Source organism: Crocodylus siamensis, chromosome 4 (assembly GCF_052110815.1).
Source record: "Crocodylus siamensis isolate JL-2025a chromosome 4, ASM5211081v1, whole genome shotgun sequence".
NCBI classification, from domain to species: domain Eukaryota; kingdom Metazoa; phylum Chordata; order Crocodylia; family Crocodylidae; genus Crocodylus; species Crocodylus siamensis.
Window position 1 is genome coordinate 235,755,804 of NC_143398.1, and position 27,612 is coordinate 235,783,415.

The following is a 27,612-nucleotide window of genomic DNA, read 5'->3' on the forward strand; positions in this document are numbered from 1 at the left end:
CTACTGGTCAGTCCCTGGATCCAGAACCTACAGCCAGAAGTAGGTGCCACGAGAGGGTCACGCTATGAGTGGTGAATAACATTGGGCACATCTAACACGTTGCCCTACGTTGCCGGAGCAGTGTGAGGTTGCTGTACGGAGCATTACACCAGCATAGCAATTATGTAGGACTACATGTGATCGGCAGCTGTGTCGGCATAGCGGTGCGCGCCCCCATTTTATGGCAAAATCTAACCATGTGCATGGCACAGTACGGGCGGTTACTGTGCCGAGCTTTAGTACTTCCACAAGGAAGTACTAAAGTACTACAAATACAGCACAGCGATATGTAGACACATGAAGCAGCAATTGCTGAGGCTGGGAGAGAGACAACTGCCCTTTTTGACTTCTTCTGTAAAGGAAGTGCTTACAGACTGTGGCTGGTTAGCAGGGCCGGACACAGGCATGGGCGAACCCGGCGGCTGCCTGGGGCTCGGACAGAAAGGGGACCCAAAAATGATGAAAAGAATGATTATTGTTATTATTATCTCTGGTAAAGGGGGGCCCAATACTAAAAGTTCACGCAGGGCCGCCAGGAGTCTGGATGTGGTGCTGCTAGTTAGTATCGGGAGCGAGAATCGTTTTGCTTTCATACAGTGAGAGAAAGGGAACATTGCTTATCATCCTACCGGTCATATCATGTGCTTCAAGTTGCTGCTCTATTAATAAGTACATTGCTTAAGCCTTAAGCAAACCCTCCACCCTCCATGCTTCGGCATTTATTTCCCTAATTTAGTGATGCCGTTGTACAATCCAAGTCAATCAATTGTTGCAATAAGTGAAAACACACAGGAACATGACAGAAGGGAGCAAGCAGCTACAGTGCAAGCACAGCAGAAGCAAAGCAAAAAAGTCAATACGTTGTTCTTTCTAGTGCCCTCAGACAATAGTTTTGTCCTAGAGCTGGGGCTGAGTCGTCATGGAAGAGTGGGTGTTTATTGTTTTATGTAGCTGCATACTGTTGTGCAATCATTTTATGAAGTGTCTGAATATTTGGCAATACACAGAACAAAGCAGCTTTTATATTTAAAACAGCCCACAAAAGTCACTTTTGCCAGAAAATTGGCACTTGTGAATGAAGGAGTGAGAGCCAATCCACCTCCCAAAATCTGTTTAGGCCAATGGATCCAATTAGTGGATTAAGTGCAAGTGGTCTCAAATGTTAGCCTTCATCCATCCTACTTATGTGGCCAGTGTTACTGCAACAACTGAAAGCCTCACCATCATCAGTAAATTTGTCTCACTATACCTGGGGGGGGTGGTAAGGAAGTGCTATCATCTCTATTTGAAACAAGGTACAAAAGACAATAAGCCCTAGGTTTAGGAACAGAGATGGCTGGGATAGCTCCTATTAACTTTACTGAATTCAGTGGAAGTTAGGCACCTGAACATCGTGCAGGATCTGGACCCCAGTGGCTTGTTCAAAGTCACACAAGAAACCAGTGGTAGAGCCACGGTCTCCTGAACGCTAGACAAGTCACATTTGGGAAGTAAAAAAATGGGGTGACATAGATGGGATCTGGCTTGAGCCAGGTAGGGAAGGATGGATTTCATAATTTCACAATCGGATTTTGTGCACAATGATGGCCATCCCTGTCAGCAGTAGCTCCAAGCCAGTCTGCCCAGGAGCCAGGGACATGGGAGGTCCTGGACACTGTGCTGCTAAGGGACCACAGCAAGGAAGTTTGGGAACTGGCACTCCAGAGCTTTGTGGTGCGTGGCTCAGCATCAGCCCGTGATGTAGACTGCATTAACGCCCTGCAAAGCTGAACTGCTGAGGAACTGCAAGCATTGCAGCTGAGGAGGGGGAGGGCTCCCAGGCCTTCAGTTCTCCATCAGCTGGGGAGGAGAGCTGGCAGCAAACTCAGCAGAGTACAAAATTCACTCCAATTCTGCTGGAAGTTTGTCAGACTCAAGCTACTTCCACCACCAGCTCTGCATATTCATTTGACCCAACTCCGCAGCATCTGTATAGATTGTGTGCTTCAGCAGGGCTTTTCAGCTACCAAATCAAAGCACCAAAAAAGCTCTGCTAAAGCACCTGATCTATATAGACAGTGGGCAAGCCGGGTCAAACTAACACGATGCTTGTTCTGGGCAGGCACTAGGCTAGGCTTGGGGGCACACTGAATTTAAAGTAAAGCCCCTGTTTTGTTTTAGTTTTTTAAGTCTGTAAGCAACTTCGATAATTGTATAAAAAGAGAATTGGAAAGCAGGGCAACTTTGTAACAGCCTGGGGGAGCCTGCATGGTTTTGTGCTGACTACCTTGTCACAGGTACAAATGGCCCAGCTCTTGGTCTGATGTACTTGCTAGGCCACAATATGTTAGGGTTGTGCTTGTGTAGACAATAAACCTGGCCAAATCTTTACCACCAAACCAAGCCTGTGGCCATTCTTTTAGACAAGATTAGTGTTGGGATCTCCTGGCTGCTACCTGTTGTCACTCCAGTTCCTGAAACTTCAACTTATCCATAACACCCAACGAGGCTAACAGCAACCATGGCACTGATGACAATAACCAGATGGCTTCTGCAGTACCCTGTTTGCTGATAAAGTTGATCTCAATGTGGATACATTTCTACCTTTCATCAGAGCCCTATGAGTTAATGTTATGCTGAATATAGACCTCTACCAGCTTAGTGGTAGCACCGGTGGGTGTCCACATGGCTCCCACTGAGAGACAGGGTTTTACTAGCATATGCATTAAGCCTTAATTCTGCATTGCGGTGGGGAGAAAAGGAAGAAAAGACTGCCTCAAAAGTGGTCCAAAGTCACAAAAGAAAGGAGTAGCTCCTCAGCATTCTCCTCGGAGACCCTTCAACCTAGACATCACATGGTCATAGATCTGGGCACTTGCAAGGATGCAGCCATATGGTATCATAGAGCTCAGGGGACCTGACAGACATAAGATTTAATCCTGATTAGGACACGCCTGTCTGCCCCTCTGCAATCTTTCCCTCCCCATTATACATTATGTGTGCCAGCTGCCAAATTTGGATCTAAGTTTGGATTCTGGACCCCCTCCCCGCTCCTGAAAGACCAGGAGGACTCAAGATCGGAGGTCCACGTACAGTTGAGGCTTATTCAGGTTACTTGTTAAAAATGGCTACTCTGGATCAGGACGGGCCACTTTGGGTCAAACTCCAGAAGATGCTGAGGAACTCCTGTGAGCACTGAACGGAGTTCATGTAATAAGATAAAACCTTAAAAGTCCATCCAGATTTTGTCCTGAATAAGCATGAGAGAAAAGCTGAACATTGAAGTTTTATGGCTTTTGGGGAACTGACCATATTACGTCAGAAGTGTTCTGCAAGTCTAGAGAACTTGTGCTTATAGGGAATGCATTTCAGCTGCCACTCAAGCACAGAAGACGAACAGAAAGATCCTTATTTCCTCAGCATCTGTAATCTGACAGGACTGTAGGTTAGCTACAAAGAATTTCCCATGGAGCCTGGAGATATACTTTCAAGTGATACGAAAACATGCCCTGATTCACGCAATATGTGGTTTACCTCACCTTGTGCCACTTCCTTTGAAGTCAATGGTAAAGTATTTTTCATTGTTCAATAAGCTAAAATCTTATTACTCTGCTCTACCTGTGAAGAAAACAGCAAATTAAATGAAATTCTATACTTATGATCCTTCCACTGCCTTTTTATTCTTTTGCTGTGACTTGTATCTGAATGTTAATAAAGAGATGTATGTAGGGCATATTTCTTCCAGGCAAAAATTAACAATTAGCAGACATTCTCCAGCAGACACTGTCACTCTCTCTCCTGGTGTATTTAAAAAAGCCTAATTAGATTTCCATTGTTACACATTTCAATGTCTTAAATACTTACAATATTCAAATCACAAATTCTAATAGAAACTGTACAGTTGAATCTAAATACTTTAAACAGTTGCACTGTTAATTTAATTAAAATTATTGTCTTTCTTCAAAGTGTACCCTTTAAAACACAGCATTATATTATATTGCAGCACTCAATTAAGGGCAACTTGCTTGTGATAGTTATTGATACCTATGAAATACTTTCCCTCCACAAAGGCTGACATTTTCCCAAGCAGTGGTTTGTATATTTATTTTTTCCTTTACTTTTCAAAATGTGTTTGAATCTGTATTAATCTGTTTGTATTTATTCTTCTTTCCAGCATCCTACTTATTATTCATTAACTTAATTTATATATAAATTGCTTTTTTTTAAGGAAGAAAAGCAGGTATTCCATGCTCTGGTTGGATATATATATATATGTGTGTGTGTGTATCTGTACACACACACACACACACACACATATACATACACACACACACAATACATTCCTTACATTTGTATGATCCCAGATTTCTATTAAAAACAATATATAGAGATATAGATGTATCTACATATATATCCCAGATTTCTATTAAAAAGATAGATAGATAGATAGATAGATAGATAGATAGATAGATAGATCAATCGATTGATCAATCAATTGATCTTTTTAATAGAAATCTGGGACCATACAAATATAAGGAATGTATTTTGTGTGTCTGTGTATATACATATATATAGATAGATATCGATATAGATATAGATATCTATCTATATATATATAAATCTTTTCCCATATAATCCATATATTATATAATAGTATATATCTTAATATACATTGAATATATATATATATTCCACACATTGTGGAATTTTGTACAAAGAAAATGTTCATTCCTTACATTTGTATGGTCCCAGATTCCTATCAATATATCTCTTTTAATAGGAATCTGGGACCATACAAATGTAAGGAATGTACATTTTCTTTGTACAAAATTCCACGTGTCCATATAAATATTACTATTGGTTTGTTGAAACAGATAGATAGATAGACAGATAGATAGACGCAGATGTTATAGCCCGAAGTAAAAGCGAATGAGAGACAGCCCAAGCAGAGAAGGAGACTGAAATGGACCCAGAAGGAGCATTTAGGGAAGTCTCAGGGTGTTGGGATTTCAGCACGGCTACCCCCCAAAACTAAGAGTGGGAGCTGAGGTTGGGGAAGCCCTCAGAGCTGTGAGCTCCCTCCTACAGCAGAGTGGACCGAGTCTCCGTCTCATCCCACACATGCCACAAAACGATCAGGCACAACCGCTCAGGGCAAGAGGGGCCACGTTATGTAGGGTACGTCTCCATGGTGTCCCCACGCTTCTGGGGAGTGTTGCTTTCAAGCCCTCATTCCCGCTCGCACGCTCCAAACCCAGAACAAGGCAGTGCGGTAGGTGGAGGGTGCCCTTAGCACGGCTTCCCCACCTCGTTTCTAGGTTGGACACATCAAGTGAGAGGAGGTGGGAGGATGTGCTGAAACGAGAAGGTCCCAGGAGCACCAGGGATGGGGTGTAGCTCCAACTAGTGAGAACTCTTTGTGAGCTAAACGGACATTCAGGGATGTGAATTTTAGGGTTAGGCATGCTCTATGTCGAGGCAAACGTAAGGGCAATACACCCTTTGATACATGTTCTTGGAGCTTTCAGTGTTAGTAGAAATTATGTGCGGACAGGACAGAGTGGCTTTTGTACAGCGCAGGGCTTCGATGGTCACATTTTTAAAGCTGAACGCTTCTCACAGGAGTTCTTCCTCTTTCAGTACCAGTCGAGAGCTCCACCAGAAACCCTTTGTGAGACCCTCTCTCTCAGGGATCTCCCTGCTCTGTGTTTCAAGAACAAAATGAATGCTTCATTCACATAAAATTAGTCAAGCTATAGCAAAGCAAAAGAAATGAGTGTGCTGTAAGCAAACAGAAGTCATGGGAACAGGGTCTAAAAAGATGCTTGTTTTATTCCCATTGGATTTTAGAGCCACCAACCAAAAAAAAGACTTCCTCATACTGTGCTTGGACTGCACTCATCTTCTACCAGTTTTTGTTAACCGCAGGCCTAGGACTGTTGGCATATAAAGGTAATTGCAATGATCATTTGCTGTAACCTCCTGCTCCCACTTTTCTTACTTTCTTTCTGTCTTCAAGCTCTTCATTTCATTCCACCAGTTAAGACACCACGGTGATCAGGGTTAAATAGGCAGGCAGAAGGGGCATCTCCAAGAGCAATAAATACTGCTCCTAGAAGGGAGCTCACTCCTCCCAGACTGACTCTAAGGGGAGAGTCTGCTGCAAGCTGAGAGGGCTTTGTGCATGCTTATTCCTCATGGGAGGAAGCTGCGCTGAGCCCTTCCAGAAGGAGGGCAGAGAGACAGCTCAAACTGCACTCGTCTGCAGTTCCCCAGATGAACTTTCCAAGTTTGAGTGAAGGATCCCGCGTGCTCTGAGAGTAGGAGACAGTCTGTCTTCTTCCAGATAGGCATTTGACACAATACACTCCTAGCTGGTCATATACATAAAGTCCTTGTGCACTTTTAAACTTTATAAACTTAGGTTGTAGGTATGATAGAAACAATCTGTAAACAGCATTTAAAAGCAAATGTATTAAAGGTTTAGGACAACTCGAGTACACAATGCTAGACTTCATAAGTAATAACAAATTTATTATTAAATAAGATGGAGGTCCATGCCGCTGTGCTCTGAATGTACGACAGTTCCTAAATAACATTTTCCCAGAGAAGTGGATAGGCAGAGGTGGACCAATTGCTTGGCCACCTCCTTCACCTGACCTGTTGCTGTTGGACTTCTTTTTATGGGGACATGTTAAAAGTGTAGTTTACCTGTCAAACCCATGTTCTTTGGTGGAACTTAGGGCTAGGATCATCAGTGCAATTAATGCAGTAACTCAAGAGCCACTGGGAAACGTTTTCAAGGAGCTGGAAGATCGGATTGCGCGCTGCAGCACGATGGATGGCGGTTATGTTGAAGTCTAGCATTGTGTACTCTAGTTGTCCTAAAACTTGAATACATTTGTTTTTAAATGCCATTTACAGATTGTTTCTATCATACCTACAACCTAAGTTATTAAAGTTTAAAAGTGTACAAGGACTTTATGAAGACCCTGCATATCTGGTCATACCCAGATCCAAGAGTGACAAGCATGCTATAAATGCCCATGTAAATAGACCGGAGAGCCCTGAAACAGTAAAACTCTCCCCATCTTAAAGGAAAGAAGTACATTTCTCACAGGAAACTCAACGTTATTCAATAGAAGAGAACTGACTGGCATAGGAAGAATTTCCTAGATAACCAGGGAGTGGCTCTTTATGCTGTATTGTGTTTCATTTCCACAGTGTTTAAAATGGAGGAGGGTTTACATAAACTCCCAGAAGATGACTACTCATATTTGTCAGAGCATCTAGGCAGTCCTTCCCACAATGAAACATTCCTGGAGGGGAAATCTGATGCCCGGTACCTCAAAAGTAAAAACAAATTAATCTACAGTTTAGCCAAAGAAATCAACGTCATTAAAGTCAGCAATCAAAACTTAATGATGAAGATGGGCAATATCACATGGCTTGCAGGTATTGCTTCTCTTCTCCTTATCTTTTTTTTTTCCATTGGTTTGTGATGCAAAGCTCAGTGCAAAGCAGTACAACAGGCAGAGATTTCCGTCACTGGGAAATGCACAACTCAGCAATTACCTCCCCGAAGACTTTCACAAGCCGATTGGATGGGTCAGTTTTGCAGCTGGTAAAAATGAGGGTCACAGCAGTAACATGAATTTATCATCATCATCAGTCCCTCAGGTGCAGTAGAGGACAGGGTACTAAAGACCGTACTAATACAGACAAGCAGACTTCTCCAAAGAATGATTGGTGCACTGGGGACCTGCACCAGCAAAGGAATTGGCCCCAAAAGCTCTGCTTCGCCCAGAGAAATGCTGTGCAGGTCCTTTCACCTCGGCATCGTTCAGACCCTGCCAGGATCATCTGTGACCTCAACCAGTGAGAAGATGGCTTATGATGATGTGAAAGGTGACAACATCCCAAGGGACTGACAACAGCTGGGGGCTGCTAGCACACAGAAGTGCCCTGAGCATATCCTCTTTGTCCTGGGTACCCACCAGGTATGGAGGAAGGGTTGTAGTTACGGTGGTGACGCTGTGCCCCCAAGAATGCCTCAAAGCAGGGGAAATCCTACAGCTATACTGCATCACAGGCTGCCTGGTGCATTGGAAAGCAGCCTACATGCATGGTCAGCAAATCTGATCCCCAGAGGCCACATCCATCCTCAGTGCATGTAATAATTATTGCCTACATAAAGCACCACAGATGAACACATTGCAATACAAGCCCTAGAACAAGGCATTCAGGAAGGGTGGGCCTGGGATCAGCATGCTAATGTAGGGCTTGAAAGATCTTGGCCCAATTCCCTGCTCTGCTACACATTACCTGAGTGACCTTGGTCGCATCACTTAGTCTCCCGGATGCAGGTCTTCATTTGCACCTACCTTTGTTGAAGACCAGGGTTCAAAGTACCATGAATGGTGCAGAGTCAGGTGAATAAACAAGCTATGCCAGATTTGATCACTTCCTTTTCTACTAACTAATAGCGTGCAAACGGATGTTAACTCAGGGCTGTCCTACTTCTAACCAGCCAGGCTGCAGGCTGTGTGAGTGCCTCACCACTGCACCACTCTCATGGTTGCCCTGGCTTCACCTTCAGCTCCCCAACCATGGTCACACTGCCATGCTCCACCCAGGTGCCCCAGGACATGCATTCCTCTGGCACCACAGTCTGCCCCGTGCTGCACCCACACTGGCCCTGAGGCAGGAAGTGGAAGCCGGGGGAGCCCAGAGACTGCCAGCTGCTGTTGCAGCTGGAGCAGTGGGGGGCGTGGCGGCTCCGTGGAAGCCTGAGGGCTATAAATTGGTGTGCGTCATGTTAAATCATAGTTCCTGAGTGCCAGGAGAAGGCAAGGACTATCAGTACAACACTGTTTAGGTGCTGAGGTGGTGCGCTCTTCTACCTGCCTGCTCCGTAGGATGGGCGCAGGAGCACAAGCTCCGAACCCCCTTCCTGCTCTCACTTCTCTGCTGGGCATGGAGCGGTTCCCAGCACCCCCTCCCCACCAGCCAATGCACTCTGTAACTTTGCTCAGGCCTCTCCAGGATGATCGTCCCTCCGGTAGCCAAGGTGATGTTTCCAACTTGCAGCTTAATTCTCTTAGCTGTGGGTTTGCATACTATTAAATCACTTGGAATCAATTATTAAACACTGATCATTTAAAAATACATCTTAAATATCCATTTCAGGGCCACCTGGGAGCAAAGGAAATCCGGGTCCTCCAGGTAGGTACATATTTGAGCAATGCGCAACTCCCCTGTGTTCTCCTCCTCCCTCCCTCCCTCCCTCTTCACTGTGATGAATCTGGAAGTAGAACTTGTAACCATATTTAATGACTCTGATCCTGCAAAATCATAAGGACCTGCTGGATTTTATGCCTGTGAGCATCCAAGAGCCTTGGACCCCCTCTTGCTTGGCCTGCTAGTGGTTTGACTTTGATGCACCATATGGCGTTTTCCCACCGGATACTCCGCACCAAGAGCAACCGGGTGAGGAGCAGTTAGGAGCTGGTAGCACCCCAACTCCATCCCCTCGGCTCACACCCCAGAAGGCTGCCCGTTCACAATGTGCAGAACGAGTTGGACCTTCTCTGGGCCTGTAGCAGACTACTTCCCTCTCCCTGCCTGAACCAGGATAGGAGCTGGTCAGGAGCTGTGATGTGCCCATAGAAGAGCAGTCGCATGCTACTTCTCAGTTAGGGTTGAACCTCAAGGAGCCATCTCAGTTGGGCCCATTAGCTTCATCAGGAGTTGCAAGGACTCAACCATGCTGAGGGACGGGCTCTAAAATTTCCCTTATGTTCACTTTGTTCTCCGCAGGCTAACTTGGATGGAGGTTTCAAATAATCCCCTGCTTTTTCTATTGTAATGGTAACTGCACCCTTCTCAGTTCCCCAAGTCCTACACCCAAAAATCAGCGCCAAAATTTTGTGCATGACAGGAGCAATGTTACTCCATGATATTCTCTCAGTCTATCAGAAATGACGACTTTTCTTCCATTCAATCCAGGTGCCAAAGGGGAGAAAGGACTTCAAGGAGAAAAAGGGAATTCAGGTCAGTGACCAAGTGTGTCCCCCTCCCTTTCTCCCCTCTATCACCCGTCAAGTGCATTGGCTCTACACTGGAGAATACATGGGGCCAGGACCTTGCTTGGTGTAAATCAGCAGTATGTAATATACAGTCAGGGAAGTTACCTTGGTTTACACCAGTGAGGCTCTAGCCCATGGTATGCATTGGAGTTTGACCAAATCCCAGTCCCATTCAAATCAAAAGCAGCCTGTATTTGGCCCACAGCTTTGTATTTACACTTGGCAAACCCACTTCTAGGTCAGAAGGGAGACGTCGGCCAGCAAGGACCGTCTGGAAGCAAAGGGGAACCTGGGCCAAAGGGTAAGCAAGGAACCTCTGCATTTCAGGAGGGGAGGACCTATTTCATACTGGAGCAAAGCAGAGCAACATAAGAACAACTCTCTTCTCTTGTAGGTGTTGGACTTCCTGGGGCAAAAGGAGAGAAAGGTAAGGCATGGAGGGGAACTCTCGTGCATTATAATACCAGTGAGCAGAAGGAGGGCTCAGCGGTTCAAGCACTAACTAGGGTTTAGGAAAAGAGGGTTCAGTTCTCTGCTCTGCCTCAGGCTTCTTGCTTGACTTCAGTCCAGCCACTTAGCTTCTCTAGGCACGTTCAGACAAGCACACGTGCAGTATGCACACGGCACACACGGCACATGCAGGCATTCCCTGAGCTGCTAATTTGCAGTGGGGGGGAGGGTATGATACTGGCAGATCCTGGTGTCAAAAAAACCCACGCTAGAATAAAGTAGCAGGGCACACATGGCGACAGCGTTCACTGCCTGAAACCAGAGCCTGGCCAGCCGGAGCCACACTCCAGATGCTAGCCAAACTCCCTGCTGCCAGATCACCACCACTGGAGCCCCAGGAGGCTCCCAGGATCCCACGTAAGGTTGCTAGGGCTAGCCCAGGTGCCCCACAGGTGTCCCCCAGGTGCCTCAGCCTCCCCTACCCCACCGCAACTTGCCGCACACTAGAGCGTGCACACACAGGTGTTCCCCAGGCACAAGTTGCAGTGGCACAACTATGTGCTGCTGCTGTTTGTCCCTGGGGGTATGCACATGCATGCTTGTCTGGATGCGGCCTCTGTGTCCAAAGGGCTGTAGTGAGGTACATACCCTACCACTTTCTGTGAGCCAATACAGCAACAGGGACCATGTGCATATCTCAGGTATAAAAAGGCCCCAGTTTTCAGAGATTTCTCAGCACTTTGATTTCAATGCCTACAAATGGCCTGAGGTGCCCAATTTTATGCATGTGGATTTGAAGGGTTTTGGCCATTGTTTTGAACCTGCCTTAACACATCCCACTGCACAGCTTGGAGAACCCCTGTCATACACCTCTATTTCACTCCAGTCGCTTCTAGGTAAAGTCTAATACGATTCTGCAGCTCCAGGTTTGCAACTGGCCCGTACTCAGCTCTGCCAGGGAGAGGAAGTTATGGTTTTGTTCTTCACCAAAAAATGAATGTCATTGCTTTATTGTTCCCCAATGCACTTTGTCAACCAGGAGAAAAAGGTGCCACAGGATCTTCTGGCCCAGCTCAGAAAGGGGAACAGGGTTCACCTGGACAACAAGGAATACCAGGTAGCTTTCTACCAGCCTTCCCTAGCTGTATAAATGTTGTGCTGCATAATACTCAGGCCACATCTTGCCTTCTATATTTTAGGCATACCAGGAAGCACAGGTCCTCCAGGTGAAAAAGGAAACAAAGGAGAAACAGGTAATGAAGGATGAGTAGCAGCACCTCCTGTAAGATAATATAGGTAAAGACCTGATGGCACAAAGCTCAGTTAAACCAAGTGAGGGAGCAGCGAGCTGCATGCTTCCCATGGGGGTTTATAGGCTCTGTGCAGTAAAAGGAGAGTGCAATCAGAACACTGTTTCTCAGAGACGGGAGTCCTACCTTAAGAGCCACACTGGTACAGTACGATTATATCCATCACTTTCTTGTAAGACCCACACTAAAATGAGGATGTAACCAGAAGTTGTCTATTCCAGATTTCCTGGCTTTGGGGAACCAGCGTTCGGACTAAATTCTGACCTCATTCACACTGGATTAAATTGGGAACACACTATGTGGGATTCCTAATTCTCCACTGGTAGAAATAAGAAATGTCCTTTCCTTAGGACTAAATGCTGGAACCTCTGCTTAGCCCAAAAGAGCTGGGCTAATGCACTGTATGAAGGAATACTCCCCCAGCACTCGCAATGTTGTACCCCCCGGCTGCTAATTTCCTTCTCGGTTTAAGACAACAACAGACACCGAGTCCGCCAGGTCCTTTCCCTTCTTTCCCCCGGTGCTGTGTCTCCTAGGGTGCACATCGAGAAGCCACGTGTTCTCTGACCCCGACCCCCAGCACCGATCTCCAAACCTTTCTGCAGCGCGAGGACACCAGTTTCGTACATAAGAGCCCTCACAGCTAGTCAGGAGGTGGCAAGATTTGGTCCTTTGTCATGTAAAACCTGCTGCCCCTCTCTCGCCCATCTGTGGTTCTTGGCTACATTTATGCTAAGCAAGCTTTCTAAAAATCATCCATTCATTATCTTTCCTGTTGCACAGCAGGATGCACAACAAAGAAATATAACCTCGGGCCAAGCCCTGTGGTTCATTTCATATGTATTATAATCCTATAGCTGAGGGCTGTTCCAAGAAAAATCCCCACTGCGTGAATAGGGACAGCAGGATTTGGCTCACAGGCATTTGGCCAGATCCTCAGCTAGCGTAAACCAGCATAACTCCATTGACTTCAGTTTGGGGGATCTGCCTGTTTACACCAGTGACCCGATTGGTTCATTTTTATTGTTTATTACACTTACTAATATATATTTGTTGGGATTTCAGGAATACAAGGACCTAAGGGGGCACAGGGAAGCGGAGGTGTCCAAGGTAATGCTTTCCTTCCATAACGTAATTCCCTTGGGGGCATACAGCAAGACTTCTGATTTTGCTCTCAATCACCTGTGTAAATCAGGAGCCGCACTACTGAAGTTACCAGAGAAACAGCCATATAAAACATCAGAAATGAGACCGTTCTGTTTGATTGCACATCCTTAGGGTCAGTGATATCAGTGACCCGCATCTAATTCAAGCATAACTGAATTGGTCTAATCGGAGTCACTCTGGTTTTACCCCAGAGCAGGAGGTACTTGCATGTAGCTCTGCAGCGCAGGTGGGAATGGTTCTCTGACACAGGTACTGGATCCAGCATGGCACCAGAAGTCTGATATTTTCCATCCAGGTTTAAGAGGATCTCCGGGTGAAAAGGGAAACAAAGGAGATGCTGGGTTTGCTGGTGCAAAAGGTGAACAAGGAGTGAGAGGAGATAAAGGAGACATGGGCCCTGCAGGTAAGACTGTGCATGTGATTATTGTTCTCCAGATAATTTTAACCAACTTTCCAGCTTTGCCAGTGAGCCTGTTCTGTCTACTGTAAAATGCACTCTCTCTAGACAGGTGGTTTGCTTTAGCTCTGAGCAAGGGGTTACTTCTCCATAAAGGAACAGGATGAACACAGTAATTTGTCTTCTCTGAGGGATTCCATTTTGTGTCTTGCTCCAGGGAGGGTGGCTCCTCCAAAAATGCTGACTCCACACCATAAGTTTTAATAGTCTCTTTTGGAGAGAGGTGCATGTAATGAAAACAGCAGGTATTTAATTATCGGCATATCCCTGATCCTAACGTTCGTGTTTATAGCAGGATTTATAGGGTATAAACTAATGTAATATAATTTATATGCACAGGCATGTGTATATTTGGTTAGTTCTAGTGGTAGTAAAGCCTGTTTCTGAGTGGTTTATATCCCTTTTAAGCCAGAATTTTGTGTAAATTAAACAGAAGCATTATGCAGCATGTCTCTCTTGTGTAACTTGCATTAGATTGATATTCGCCAGGCTGGTCCGAGAGGTGGATAGGGAGAACAAAGTGAAGAGAGGATAGGGAGGAAACACGAAGGAGGTCAAGGGCACAAATGACTGCAGAATTGTGAATTCTGCAAAGGAGAGTTGCAGTCACTTTTGAACTACTGTGAAAGCCCCACTTTCACTGTTTATCCTGAGCCTCTTGGTTGCCAGTTGAAGATGCCAGAGATCTATAAACGCAGACATAAAACTAAACCCTGATCCTACTGAGGCCAAAGACAGATCCACTAAGCCCAGGAAGATTGAAAAATGAATCAGTAACTTTATCTATTCTACTGTTCTCAGGTCCGCAAGGAAGTAAAGGTGAAATGGGTGAGAAGGGAGACATTGGGCCAAGTGGACCAACTGGTGCTCCTGGAAGCAAGGGAAACCCAGGGCAGCCAGGCTCCAGTGGTATGTGAGCAGGGCAAAATGCCCGATCTGGAGGGTGTGGGAGCAGGGTGGTGGGACTGCTGGTGGGGAAGGGAGATGCCATGTCTCACAACTGGTACAAGTCTTGCTGGCACTAACATTCATGTTGTATTGTAGGCGCCGTAGGAAGACAGGGCCTTCCTGGACAGAAGGGAGAGGCAGGTAAGTTGTGCAAGCAGAAAGGCCTCTTTCTGCGTGTATAATACTGACGTCTGTTAAAGGCCTGTTTAATTAAAAATAAATCATTTGCTGCTGTAAACGGGCTAAGCCAATCCACTTCAATGGAGCTGTGCTGATTTACAGCACAGGTCAACCAGCCCTTAAAGATTAATTTAAATGAAAGAACCCATCAGCCAAGAAACTTCATTTATCCCAATCCCCAAGGAAGAGTATCAGGAAAAGTGATGTTCTTATTCTCTCTTTTCACCCTCAACCCTCCATCCCCTCCCCACAGCTGATGTTCTGGGTACAGACCCTAGCTTTGACTCTCCTCTTGCAAACTGTCTGCTGGGTAGTTCCACTGAACCCAGTGCAGCTGCGTTTCAGTAAATAAGGAGGAAAAGGAAGGATCTTTATTCTATATAGCAAGAGATTTCAGAGGCAGGAGACCCCATTGTGATCATTAAAACTGAAGTCCTCCATAATATAGGCTATAACATTTCATCCAGGAAGTCCCTGTGTAAGTCTTGATGCACCCTTGTGTGATACCAATTTCACTCCACTGAAGAAGCAGCGGCATGAAACCGAAATAACACCGTGTTGAAACAAAGGCCCCTTTTTTCAACTTCTAAATTCATTTCTTCTGTCATAGATTTCATAGATTTTGTAGACATTAGGGCTGGAAGGGACCTTGCAAGATCAGCGAGTCCAGCCCCCGACCCCAGGGGCAGGAAGTCAGCAGGGGTCAAAGGAGCCCAGCAAGATAAGCATCCAAGCGTTTCTTAAAAGAGTCCAGAGTAGGTGCTTGCACCACCTCTGCAGGGAGTCTACTCCAGACCTTGAGGGCTCGGATAGTAAAGAAGTTTTTCTTTATGTCCAGCCTAAAATGGTTATGGAGGAGTTTGTGACCGTTTGACCTTGTCATCCTTTGGGGTGCTCTGGTAAACAGACGTTCCCCCAGATCCTGATATACATCCCATATATATATATATATATTTCTAGCCTGGCTGCTTCATTTTGTCACTGAGATACGGAAGTCCTGCTCTGATTTTGCTAAGAATTAGTTTTATACCAGTTTAACTTCATGAACTACCTTGGATTTGCTCTGGATTTAGTGGAAGTGAAAGGCACGTTGGGCTGGTCACACCTGGCAATACTGAAGTTTGTGTAGTTGTTTCCAGTCTATGAACATTTCCCCTACGGCTGCTTATAGATGGAGCGTCTTCATGCTGTTGTGGAAGCTGCAATGCCATCTTCTCTCTAGGATTTGGGAACTATGCTGTAGAATTATTTCATGCATAAAAAAATTCTGTAAGATGGCCCAGAAAATCTATAAAAAAGATGTCTTCTTCTATTAGCAACTGTAGGCTTACTAATTCCTAAATAAACCTATGCTATTTCCATAGATGCCTATTCCAGTTACATTTTAAAATATACTTCCACAAGAAACTACTCAAATCGGTGTGCAAATTCTTTGTTCATAGCTAACAGATGCTCTGTTTCTGCCATGGAGTGAGTCTATGTCAATGGTGCATGAAAAAGGGTGTGAGGGTTTAGGGAGGATACCAGTCATTAAGGTAGCTGTGTTATAGCAGACACAGCCAAAATTAGCTATAAGTTAGCTAGCTCAGGTACCAGTAACAGGATAGCCATGTCAGCACAGAATTTATCGTGGGCTACACAATCCTTCAGAGAAACTGGTTCACATGCTGGTGGCCAGTTCGTGCTGAGCTCTGTGATTAGACTGATACCAGTACCTAGCCAGCTATGACTACAGAAATAACTGCAGTGTAGACATACCTTGGGAGCAGGTATCTCCTACTTTCACATACGCACACCCCAGTCCCACTACAGGTCATGTGAACCGCATGCATGCAAAAAAGGGCAGAATTCAGCCTAGATTCTGTAGGGCTCTGTAGGATCCCCGAAGCAGAAATGCCCTGCAGGCTGCATGCCCTGCAGCCTTGCCCGTAGTGGGATTATTTCCCCTGTGCAGGTGAGGATTCTGGGTTGGAAGCAATGGACCTCACTTTGCCCTCATGCTGCATAGGGGTAAACTTAGAGAAGCAGCCCGAGATACTGCAGATCACTTCACCTTTCATTTTTGACTCACTTTACCTTTCATTTTTCTATTTTTGCTGCTGTTTTTTAATTTTAAGGCCTAAAAGGAGAGTCTGGCTCACCAGGACATCCTGGTTTGGATGGAGCACTTGGCCAGAAGGGGGAGAAAGGATCACCTGGGCTCCCTGGACTACCAGGTACACACTGCTGTCAACCATTTTAATCCATTATTATCAAAATAAGTCCTTATTATCTTTTTAATCTATGCACCCTTTTCTTTTAAACTTCAGGACAAACAGGCGTGAAGGGAGCAAAAGGAGAAAAGGGAGACAATGGACTAGCAGGTAAAGGGAGAATCAGACTAGTTCAGCAACAGCATCACAGAAGGAGAGTTGCTGGAAGGAGTCACGAGTCACCGAGAGGTGCCTCCGTGCCGTGCCATGCACCGAGCTCTCCCAGGCAGCCTTGAAGAAAGTTCATTTACTGGTGTGGCTCTGGCAAGGGCCTTTTGAGTGTCTAGAAATATGTCCTGTGTAACATTGTTATATAGCATAAAAAGACCTCCAAGTAATCTTTTAAGATTATTGGAAAGAACAATGAATTTCCCCAGACACGTTTCCACGCAATGCACTCTGTTGATGTTCGCATGTCACGAATGGAAAGTTTGCTTTGCTTTCTTGCTTGATTTATTTATCTATTTATTTTTGAGCCAAACTACCTAAGTTAGTTTTTACCTTTTATATATTGTACGCCTTTTCCGTAATTCGTTCACCGGCATACCTTCCCTTCTGAGACAATCGAAAATTGATTAGAGAGTAGATATTCTAATCTATTTATTATTCTAACCTATTTATTCTAATCTAGGATTTAACTAGTAATTTATTTTGGTTTTGATGATTGTAGGCCCTCCAGGACCAAAAGGAACAAAGGGAGATCATGGAGTTCAAGGTAAAGCACTTTGCCTACTGAGCAATTGGTTATTTACTCGGTCAAGGACTGTAGATGGACTATTTTGCTGTTTTCTTAAGGCAAGCATGCTCTTTTCTTTGGAGCCAAAGAAAGACATTTACCCCCCAGTATTTTTCACCTAGGTTTGAAGGGAATCAGTGGTGAAAAAGGAAGTCAGGGGAGTGTTGGAAGTCGTGGCCCAAAAGGTGAACCAGGAATCAAAGGATCCAAAGGAGACACTGGACCCACTGGTAAGACTGTTTGCCATGGCTGCTGATGAGCCGGTGGTATGCTTTGCATTTTGTACACATGTGTATAACAGTGGGACACTGACTATTTTCTGATTCAGCTTCATGCTTGCCTTCCATTAGAAATACGATCCACCACCAACTTACCCCAAACTAACCCAAGCCACTTAAAACTGCTGATGCTACCTCCCGTGCTCAATATAGCAGTACATCGAACTAAACACAAAGGAAAATCTCATCCCAGCTATATCCCTGCTCACTAATTGTAAGTCTAGATTTTTTTTTAAGATGACTGTCATCTCTACCCTCACTACTGCACATCACACAAATAAAACATGAAAACTGTGAACCTAAAACATTACAATTCCATAATTTTAGTAATGATAACTGTTTACAGCTGTCATTCTCATTATCCATTTTTGTGACCATCAGCATTCAAACCTTAGCTTTTACTCCCATAAAATTCTTCTTCATTTGCTTTAAAAATATAACTGCTCATATTAAGTGGCACATACTAGGTTCTTTGGCCTGCTCCACATATAAGCCTTTTCTTGTAATGAAGGCAAAAGTGACAGCGTTAACTTAAAAAAGAGCTTGAATGGTAGAAACAAAAGACAGAATTGTTCTACTGAGCAGAAAAAAATGTACTGATAAATGGAAAAATGACTCAGAGCAACCAGGATCACAGGAGCAGTATTTTGACCATAATGCTGAATTCTTGAGCGATTTTCTACAGTGCTGTAAAGTAGACACAACAGCTTTCCTTTTACCATCACTCATCTATGCCTCCTTGTTTCATAAATTTGCCTCTTAAAGGAGAACATTTTAGTGCAGCCATTACAAGGAAAATTTCACTTGCTGCTTGCAACTGAGTCCATATATTTCTTCCAGACACTACATTAAGGCAGTGATGCAGCACAGGAACCTATTTCACACATCTTTTTCTGTCTTCAGACAACCAGCAACAAGCTGGGGAGGGGTGCCATGCCAGCCTGCTTAGCCTGCCTAGCTCACTCTTCCATGTTTGCTAACAGGAGGGCATGGACTGGTCCGAGGTGGGCAAGGACTTGGGAGAGTCTCAGTTCACAGCCCTCGGTTCATCACCAAGTTGGCACAAAGAAAGAGAAGACACTGCACAGTGGGCACATCTACACGAGACATTTACTGTAGACTAGACTAGCTTCACAGTAACCGCCATGTGTGTCTACACATTATGGGTGTGCAAAGTGGGCCCTATTAGATTCGGATTCAGATTTGGCCCGAATTGGGGGCGCTGATTCGATTCATTGATTCGAATCACTGTCCCTGATTTGATTCAGTCAAATCTGAATCTGAAGATTCAACGCTGATTCAGAGAATCAGTGATTTGGACATAAACACACCTTTAAAAGTTTTTTCTACATACCTCGAGGTAGCAGGCATGGCTCATGAACACTGTGATGCTGGGGTGCATGGAGCGTCCCACAGGAGTGCAGAGGTGGGCCCCACGTGCTTGGCAGCAAACCTGGAAGTGGACCGGAAGTACTTTCAGTCCACTGCCAGGTCTGATCCTTCCTCAGTGATCAGCTGCAGGGGGACCCTGGGTGCCCTCCCAAACCCAAGAGGCACCAGTTACCGAGCTGGGGAGGCATGGGGGAGCCCCCAGCCCGCTCCCTGGAGGACCCAGAAGTGGACTGGAAGTGCTTCTGATCCACCTCCAGGTCTGCTGCCAAACATGCTGGGGACCCCCCCTGCCCCGCGCTCGTGTGGGACACTCCACTCAGCCCAGCATTGCAGCATTTATGAGCCCCTGCTACTTAGAGGTATGTAGAAAAAACATTTAAAGCTGTCTCTATGTCCGAATCTCCGAATCGATTCAGAGGGCTGTGGAGGCTGGGCCAGTCCTCCTGGGGTTGCAGCCTCTGATCTGCCTGCCGGAAGAGGGAGGGCAGCTGGATGCTGCCGCCTGGGACCGGAGTCCAGGGGAAGGGAACTGAGCCCAACTGCTCACTTTCCCTCCTGCCTGGGATCGATTGGGCTGGGGAAGGGAACTGAGCCAGATCGCTCAGTTGCCCTCCCCGGGGCCACGATCAGTCTGGGGCAAGGAACGCAGCTCAGCTGGGCTCAGGTCCTTCCCCCCGTGCTGCTACTGGCTTCCCGCAGCCGGGCCATGGGAGGCAGGGAGAGCCAGGGCCGCGCTCCCTGCCTGGCTGAGCAACGCGGGGCTGTGGAGCCACTGGGAGCACAGCCCTGGTTCTCCCATCTCCCACCACCTGGCTGCTGGCTGCTTCGAAACTCGAAATGTTTCTGTGGCGAAATGCCGGGCTAGCGGCTCCGGCACCGCTTAGGGGAGCCGCGGGCTTTGCGGAGTTGTGCGAGCGCGCGGCTTGTGGGGCGGGATTGAGGTAGCTCTTAGCCGCCCCCGAGGTTCGCCAAGTTGGCAGAAGTAGACGACTTAGAGTAAGTTGTTAGTGTCTCTTAATCCATAGGGTGTCTGTTGGCTCACGAGGGTCCAGAGCCAGCCCTTGCGTTCCAACAGTGGAGCTAGTCCAAAGCTAGGTGCGGCTGCCGGCTCCTTAGGTCCCAGAACTGGTCAACAGCTCATGAATGGGATATACAAAGCAATACTGTAACACGGTGAATCGTTGTCAGTTGTCGGATTTCTGAGGCCTTTGTTTTCGCTGGGATCCGCCCAGGCGGGGAGGCTGAGAACCGGTCTGCGGGGTGATCAGGCCCACAGAGTTTTCCAGTTGTCGTCTCTGCTGCTTCTTGCTTTTTTGCCTCTTTTATAGATGTTTGTTGGACTGCCTCTGTGACATTAACTATCATATATAGAGATAGGATAATTTTCTTTTACATAATTATTGCTAGGCAGACTTTCTACATAAGTTTCATTTCTGCAGAAATGACACTTCTAGCTAAGAAATGAAATTTACAGAATGCGCATGTGTAGCGTAATGCCAGTGGAGAAAAGTACAAAGTGTTCGTTTTGATTAACAGTCGACTTCAAGGTTACATAAATGTGAGAGTGCCGCGCGGCAGTTATACAGAAAAGGGAAAATAATATAAAGTCTTTGCTAAAAACTATAAGATAGTTACAGTTTCGACTAGCCTCCTTGTGTTTCAAGGCTGTTTCGAAAGCCCTTCATTACATTTTGATTTTGCTGTTTAGAGCTCAAGAGTCGAAACAGCGTCAAACTGAAACAGCTGGCGAAATTTCTCACAGCCCTACTAATTAATAGTACTATTTACAAGTAGTATCCTGCTGCAGAGTTTTTGACTCCAGAGCAGTGCATGTGTAGACGCTGCCCTGGCTGACTGGGGCAAAGGGTGCTTTAGTGCAGGGGCTGCCTGCTGGCTTGTCCTGTAGTGGAGTGCCCTCATGCCCCAACCAGCCCCTCCACAGCATGTTGAGCTGGGGGGAAGCAGCTCATTCGAACGGTGCCCTGGGAGCAATAAACTTCAGAGTAATAAGCTCCAGATTGTATTATTTTGTATTAGTTGCATGTGTATTAGTTGTATTAGTTCACACATCCCGTGTGAAGCAAATTACTCCTCAGGAGCATGTGGGGAGCCTGAAAAGAGTCACGGGCATCTGGGGAGATGAAGTCTGTCTTTCCAGGCTCCCACTTGCTCACACGGAGTAATTTGCTTTACACAGGATGCTAACACAAACATTTTGAGATGATCTTTAAACTTTTCTTCCAACCATTTTTAAATATCTACACTCTTCCCTTTTGCTTTACATTTTTAAATACATATGATCTCTCCTTTGGACCCAAGTAGCTCGGCAAAAATGGGGGTCTTGCTTGCGGCTGCAGTTTGGAAAGGAAACAGGTTGTGGAGTCAGGTATTTCTTTGATACAATCCTGTTTATTTACAAAGGCTTGTACAAAGTCGTGTTTCCCCGTGGAGCAAACAACATGCGACAGTGTCATTGCTCGGAGCTTCAAGCCTCTTTCTGCCAGTCAGCGTTTTGCCTTAAAAAAGCTCTCTCAGGGCTTTTCTTAGGGCTGTCCTCTCTCTGTCTGAGGAAGCCATGTCCTCAGCTTTTCTCTACTTCCCCTGTGTCTGATCCGGTGGTGTTCCCCCTCTGTCTTATTCACAGGTGTACACACACACACACACGTGTGTGTGTACACACACACACGCGTGTGTCTACACAAACGATAGCTGGTGAGACACAACTGCCCACATTATTCAGATGTGTCAGTGGCAATGCCGGTATCCCTGCTTTGGGTAAAATGAACCTGTATTTTTGGTCTGGAAGCAATTCGAGTTTATCATAAACGAGCTTAATTCTTTCTCCTGTCTTATGTATGACACCCCCAAGCTTCACAAGGCTCCAATAAAATACATTTCTTTGTGCTTTAGTACCAGAAGACCTTTTAATCACTACAATGCACTGAGGATAGTGTGCCAGATAGCATACCCCTGCTTTTTTTAACATGCTGCTATTCTGCCACAAGACATTAACCACATCAGGGATTTCATCCTACAGGGGACTAGGTTTTGCCTGGTTATAGGCTTGCATCTCTTACCTGCACAGCTGTAAGACAAAATGATTGTGCTTATTACCTTTATCTTGAAATTATGTCAAATGCATTTCTGTTCTTTTAATATTTAAACAGGTCCCCAAGGGCCTAAAGGCAACACCGGAGGTAAGGGGTTTCTTTTTCTTGTTCTCCAGCACTACAGTTCTACAGTATTAGGTCTAATCTGTATTCCATACATGCATGCTTACCTTAAATATGGGCATAATCCCACTGAAGACAAAAAGGAATTAACCATGGTTTTTAAGTTACCCATATTTGCAAGTGTTTGCAAAATCAGGAGTCTGAACTGAGATGATATTTGCTAGACATAACCTGTTTTCTATGTGGCTGTGTTCATTTGAAGATGAACATTCATTTGCATTATTGAATTCTCCACTTTATGCACTGTTGTCATGTGTTATAATTGGGGTCATTACCCTAACTTTCTAACCCTCTAGATGGAATCTATTCCACTGTCAGAATCAGTGGAGGAGGTAATCGGGGCCGCGCTGAAATCAAACACAATGGAGAATGGGGAACAATATGCGATGATGACTGGGACATCAAAGATGCAAAAGTGTTCTGCAGAATGCTTGGATATAACACTGCAACTAATGGCTATACTGCAGGTGGAGGTAAGTTAATAATTAATCATGCAACTAGCCAGCTAAATACCTGGCCTTGAAATGCAACCTACATTCAGTCTATATGGAGACCACGTGTTGGCCTCGTGCCATCCACCCCTACCCCAGACAGACAGGGAGATATGGACCTGGAATTAATTCAGTCCAGAGTACACCAGTAGGTTGGGACCACTTTTGTTGTACATGATTTGTGCTAGTCACAGTAACAACTCTCATAATTCTTCCCAGTGCTAAGCTTGAACAAAATCTGTACACTTTTTCTGTTGGTGAATCCTGACATCTTTCCGCACACATGTGGTGGAGGGCTCTTCAGTCTTGCTGCCTTGAAGAACAACTGCAGACTTTTTCTTATATTCTCTGTCTCCTTACTACTAGGTACTTCCATTTTTCCATTGACAAAATTCCCACCCAGTAGCCCCAAATAGAAGCAATGGTCCCAACCCTTCCACTACTAGCGAGGTCCACAGGCATCCTGCTTAAGAGAGTGCAGTATTGTAACCTTTGCTAGGCAATTATTCTAGCCAAGGATGGAAAAAGGTAATGTAGTTATAGTAAGTCATATGTGACAACTGGCTATAAGCCATTCAAATATAAGGATGACTGACAGAAGCCAGGTTTCTAGAGATACGGGTTTTACATCCCTTGGACTGACTGAGATTCTACGTTGGTTCACCCAGCTAATTAAAATGGAGACCTGTTCCCTCTCAGTCCCCAAATTTCTCTCACAACCTGAACTCAAACTCTTCCAAAGTTCACAAAAGATCACTGAACTCTTTTTGGTCACCCCTTTTACAAACATTTTTTTCTGACCCTGCACTTCCTACTTCTAGCCTAAGATCGATGCAGAAGTATTGCAGTAATATAAAGGCTCTTCTTCCAAAATTTCCAGCCAGGTTTTGCTAACCTGGCTAAAATATGGGGAGTTTAGATAAAAGCATCCATCCTAAATCTCTGCGTAGTCTTGGCTGTGTCCTTTTATTAATGACAAGTAATCCAATGTAAATGTGCCCAAAGCCAGGGAAGCAAATATTATCTATATATGCTGCAAAGCATGACAAAAAAGAGACTTCCTGCAACATAGAGAAAATTCAAATCTCCACCTATCAGATCAATGGTTTACCCTCATCCATGCACTTTCAGCCGCTCATTAGGCCTGCCTTTTAGCACTGTCACTGGTAGCAAATGATGGGCGTCTGCCCTGCCCATAGGATGACACAAAGGGAAGCGAGAGGTACACAGAGAGGAAGCCGCTTCCCCACTTCGCATTGACTCACCGTGGAGGCGTTCTGTACACAGCAGTCTCTCCTCCTCCGAAGGGTTACTTGCACTCCAGTTCCCAGATCACTGAAGACTGGATCCTCTACCAGACCACTGGTCCCATTCTCCTGGACAAGGAGAAATGGCTGGAGCTGTGGCTGTCCCCAGACAGGACATCCACGTGGTTCAAGAGCAAATGTATGCTGCATTCAGAACTTGGCAGCAGTGAGTTATTTTCTCTTGAGAGCAGGGAGGGAAGTCTGGCTCGGGGACATTTCCTTTCCAAGACTCGTTCTGCGGCGACCTGGCTCTGCATCTTGGGCAATGCCCTGAAGCTTAGCATTGTCCTAAGCAAACTGTGGAACTAAAGGATTGTCTCATTCACCATAAAGGCTGTCCCTGGGGACTGCAGGTTTCTGTCTCCGTCAGCTTATGACTATTGCCATTTTTATTTTTAACCATGTGTTCCCAACAGGTTCTGGAAGGATTTGGCTCGATAACGTAAACTGTAGTGGATCTGAAGACTCTCTATACCACTGCTCTAAACCTGCCTGGGGTGAGCACAACTGCTCACATAGTGAGGATGCTGGTGTTGAATGCATCTAAGAGAAGCACTACAAACTGCACTCTGATGGAAACCATCTTTGATGATTTTGTGGCATATCTATTATGATACATAGTACAGGCTGGAACTTAATTCTTGGACTCTGCATTATATCTTGGCTTCTTTACCTGACAATATTTACCAATGAGGCATGTAATTGTTCCATAAATTGGTAACAACTGACTGGTCACAAGAGACTCAGCTGCTACAAAAAAAAGCAGAGGCATCAGGAATAAAATACTCAGCTAGTGCATGTACTTCATAGTTTTCCAAATAACCTGCCTCATACTCCAAAAAGCTCATGTTATGCCAGAAAAGGATGGTCGCAAGTGAAAGGCCACAAATAGGAGTGTAGACATATACCACTGTCCATGGGCCTACCAGAAACCTCCTTGTGACCTCAGGCAAATCATTTAACCCTTCTCTTACTTCCCCAACCTAGTAAAGGAATAGTGGCTCTCTGGAGAGATTACTTTTTACAATATTCAAAAGGACTTCCAGATCTTCAGACATAAGATGCCACAGAGAAATAAAGGAGGAGCATATACTAGCAAGAGTAACACTCAGGCAGGAAGTGGCTAACAATTAAGCTTAAGAACCGCAAATAGTTCTCCCATCTGTGTGCATAACACACAGCTTCCATCCTTACAGATGCATGTGTTATAAAGAGCCATGGCTGAGACCGCAACTTTTATTTCTGATGAGAGGTCTCAAAGACCTATAAATATGAAGCCTAGAACATGTTGATTGGCCAGTAAGTTAGGTACACTGCAGCTTGTTTATAACCATTTTGCTTTAAAGAAAAATAAGTTTTCAAGAAATGCTTTCCCGTGCTTATTGTTAAAACTTGCAAGCATCTTTCTTCCACGCCATAATATGGATTTACATATAAAGGAAAGCCTCTCCGGGTAGTGTTGTGGAGGTTTTATTACAAAGGCAGCATAGATTCTAAAAAGAGTAAGGGAGAGGCCTACATTTTGTAATACTATGTCATATAAATGAAGCTGCTTACACTATTTACAATAAAGGAAATAACGAACAGTATCTGTCTTCTTATTTTAGCAGGTACCTACATGGGCTTTCTCTGATCTTGCTTCTCAATGGGATGTGGGATGAAAGGTCTGTCAAAATTCTCTGAGGTCTTTGCTGAATTTGTACTCAGTCAAAATGTCCATTAAAGACCAAGGTTTGGTACCTCTCCCACAGCAATTCAGAATATTAAAGTTGTCACATCCAACTTTTGAAAGTCATTCAGGAGTATCTGCCTCTGGTGAATGATATCTCCATACTCATCACCACACTCCCACTCACCACCCTCTACGCTTCCCACTCACCACTATGAAAGCTGCATGTCTTACAGGGTTTTATGATCTAAACACGGCTTACATTGGTTTTTACCTATGCCCAGGCCTTGCTACATGTTTCCATGTGTAATACCTGTCTGTGAGTCGAAATGATGAGGGCGGCAATCAACTGCTGTGCTGGTGGATACGTTAGAGACCTCCGTTGACGCACAATATTTGATGAACCAACGAATCCTGTCATTGTCAAGAGGCAACAGTAGTTTATTTAAGGGTGGAAGTGATGGAATTCTTCGTGAATTTAAGTTTACCTTCCTCTCTTTAAAAACCGCTTGTGGTTTCTTTTGCACAGTTAGTTCTGGCTTTTCGCAGGTGCTTTTCTAGTTCTTGTTCCTCCAACTCCTATGTTTACTTCTTGTTTTCTCCATGTTAGAATTTAAAATGGTTAAAAGTTAAGGAAATTCACAGATCTGGACTTCCCACTTCGCAACGCTTGCCTTACCCAGAGCTCAGCTTGGAGTCAAACTTTCATGCAGGCATGCCAAGCAAAAAGCCTGACTGCTAGTTTCACATCCCACTCAGACTGCAGCTATGACAGTGAGGGCTGCTAAGACGTGTGACTCTCCACCGAGAAAGCTGAGGCAGCAGAAGTGCAGTATATTGTGGTTATATTGGCAAAAAACCGCACACCTTTAGTGGTTTTGCTTTGGATGGAGGGATACTATATCGGTGCAAAACACAATGCTGCTGAGGGAAGGAGAGTTGTTATACCAGTACAAAACACTACTTTTCTGATATAGCTCTATCCACACTAAAAGCACTTGGCTGGTACGGTACACAGATACTTGTATTCCTGCAAAGAATGCCTAAAATCAACCTAGCGTCATTTCTCTACAAAGACCTTTCACCTCTAACTTCCAGGGCACAGAGAAATAATTAAATGGGAATAAATCCTGTCATTTAGACAGGCAGTGAGACCTAGGTCTAGGAAACTACAACAACAGCATTTGCTTTGGACTATGATGGAAAGAACCATTTCTATTCTCCAGCATTCTCCCTTCTTTAGACATTCTGGTTGAAGGCACAATGGGTGGCGCTTTTAAGACTGAATAACATGTAGCAGCAGGAGGAAGAAGAGTTTTGTATATTATTGCAGTATCCAGGGATCCTAGCAGCTTTTGATTAATGCTCCCCTTAAAAACAACAGCAAACATGGCAGGTAGCACTTACTGGGCTGAGGTTCGTCTGCTTCCATCACTGTAGGTTTGTTGAGTTTACTACCAAAAAGGTCCTCCGAGGATATTCCTCGAGGGCATCCTGTGAAAGTGCTTGCTCTGCAGGCTGCTCCAGGCTTACTGTGGGCTGAAGCAGGCTGATCACAGTCAGATCCTGAGCCTTCAAAGCCTCCTCCTACTTTTCTTCTCCATACATGGGGTCCCACTGTAAAAGAAAAGGGTTG

The 27,612-nt window shown here is 45.1% G+C and overlaps 1 protein-coding gene across 1 annotated transcript; it reads left to right on the forward strand.

Moving 5' to 3' along the window:
• Positions 1–3,398: 3,398 nt before the first annotated feature.
• Positions 3,399–25,893, forward strand: MARCO (macrophage receptor with collagenous structure). Its single transcript, XM_090045908.1, has 20 exons — positions 3,399–3,584; positions 5,869–5,970; positions 7,243–7,473; positions 9,208–9,243; positions 10,027–10,071; positions 10,345–10,407; positions 10,501–10,533; positions 11,596–11,673; positions 11,756–11,809; positions 12,932–12,976; positions 13,329–13,436; positions 14,292–14,399; positions 14,535–14,579; positions 16,736–16,834; positions 16,928–16,981; positions 17,541–17,585; positions 17,729–17,836; positions 22,444–22,473; positions 22,806–22,982; positions 24,724–25,893. The coding sequence occupies exons 1-20, from the start codon at positions 3,485–3,487 to the stop codon at positions 24,852–24,854; spliced, it is 1,692 nt and encodes a 563-aa protein (XP_089902034.1). The 5' UTR covers positions 3,399–3,484; the 3' UTR covers positions 24,855–25,893.
• Positions 25,894–27,612: the final 1,719 nt, after the last annotated feature.

Bases quoted from the DNA above. Each gene is read 5' to 3' on its own strand.
- MARCO (XM_090045908.1), top strand. From the start codon at position 3,485: ATGGAGCCTGGAGATATACTTTCAAGTGATACGAAAACATGCCCTGAT. The intron at 10,408-10,500 runs GTAAGCAAGGAA...CTTCTCTTGTAG, and splicing joins AGGGGAACCTGGGCCAAAGG to GTGTTGGACTTCCTGGGGCA. The intron at 22,983-24,723 runs GTAAGTTAATAA...TGTTCCCAACAG, and splicing joins TGGCTATACTGCAGGTGGAG to GTTCTGGAAGGATTTGGCTC.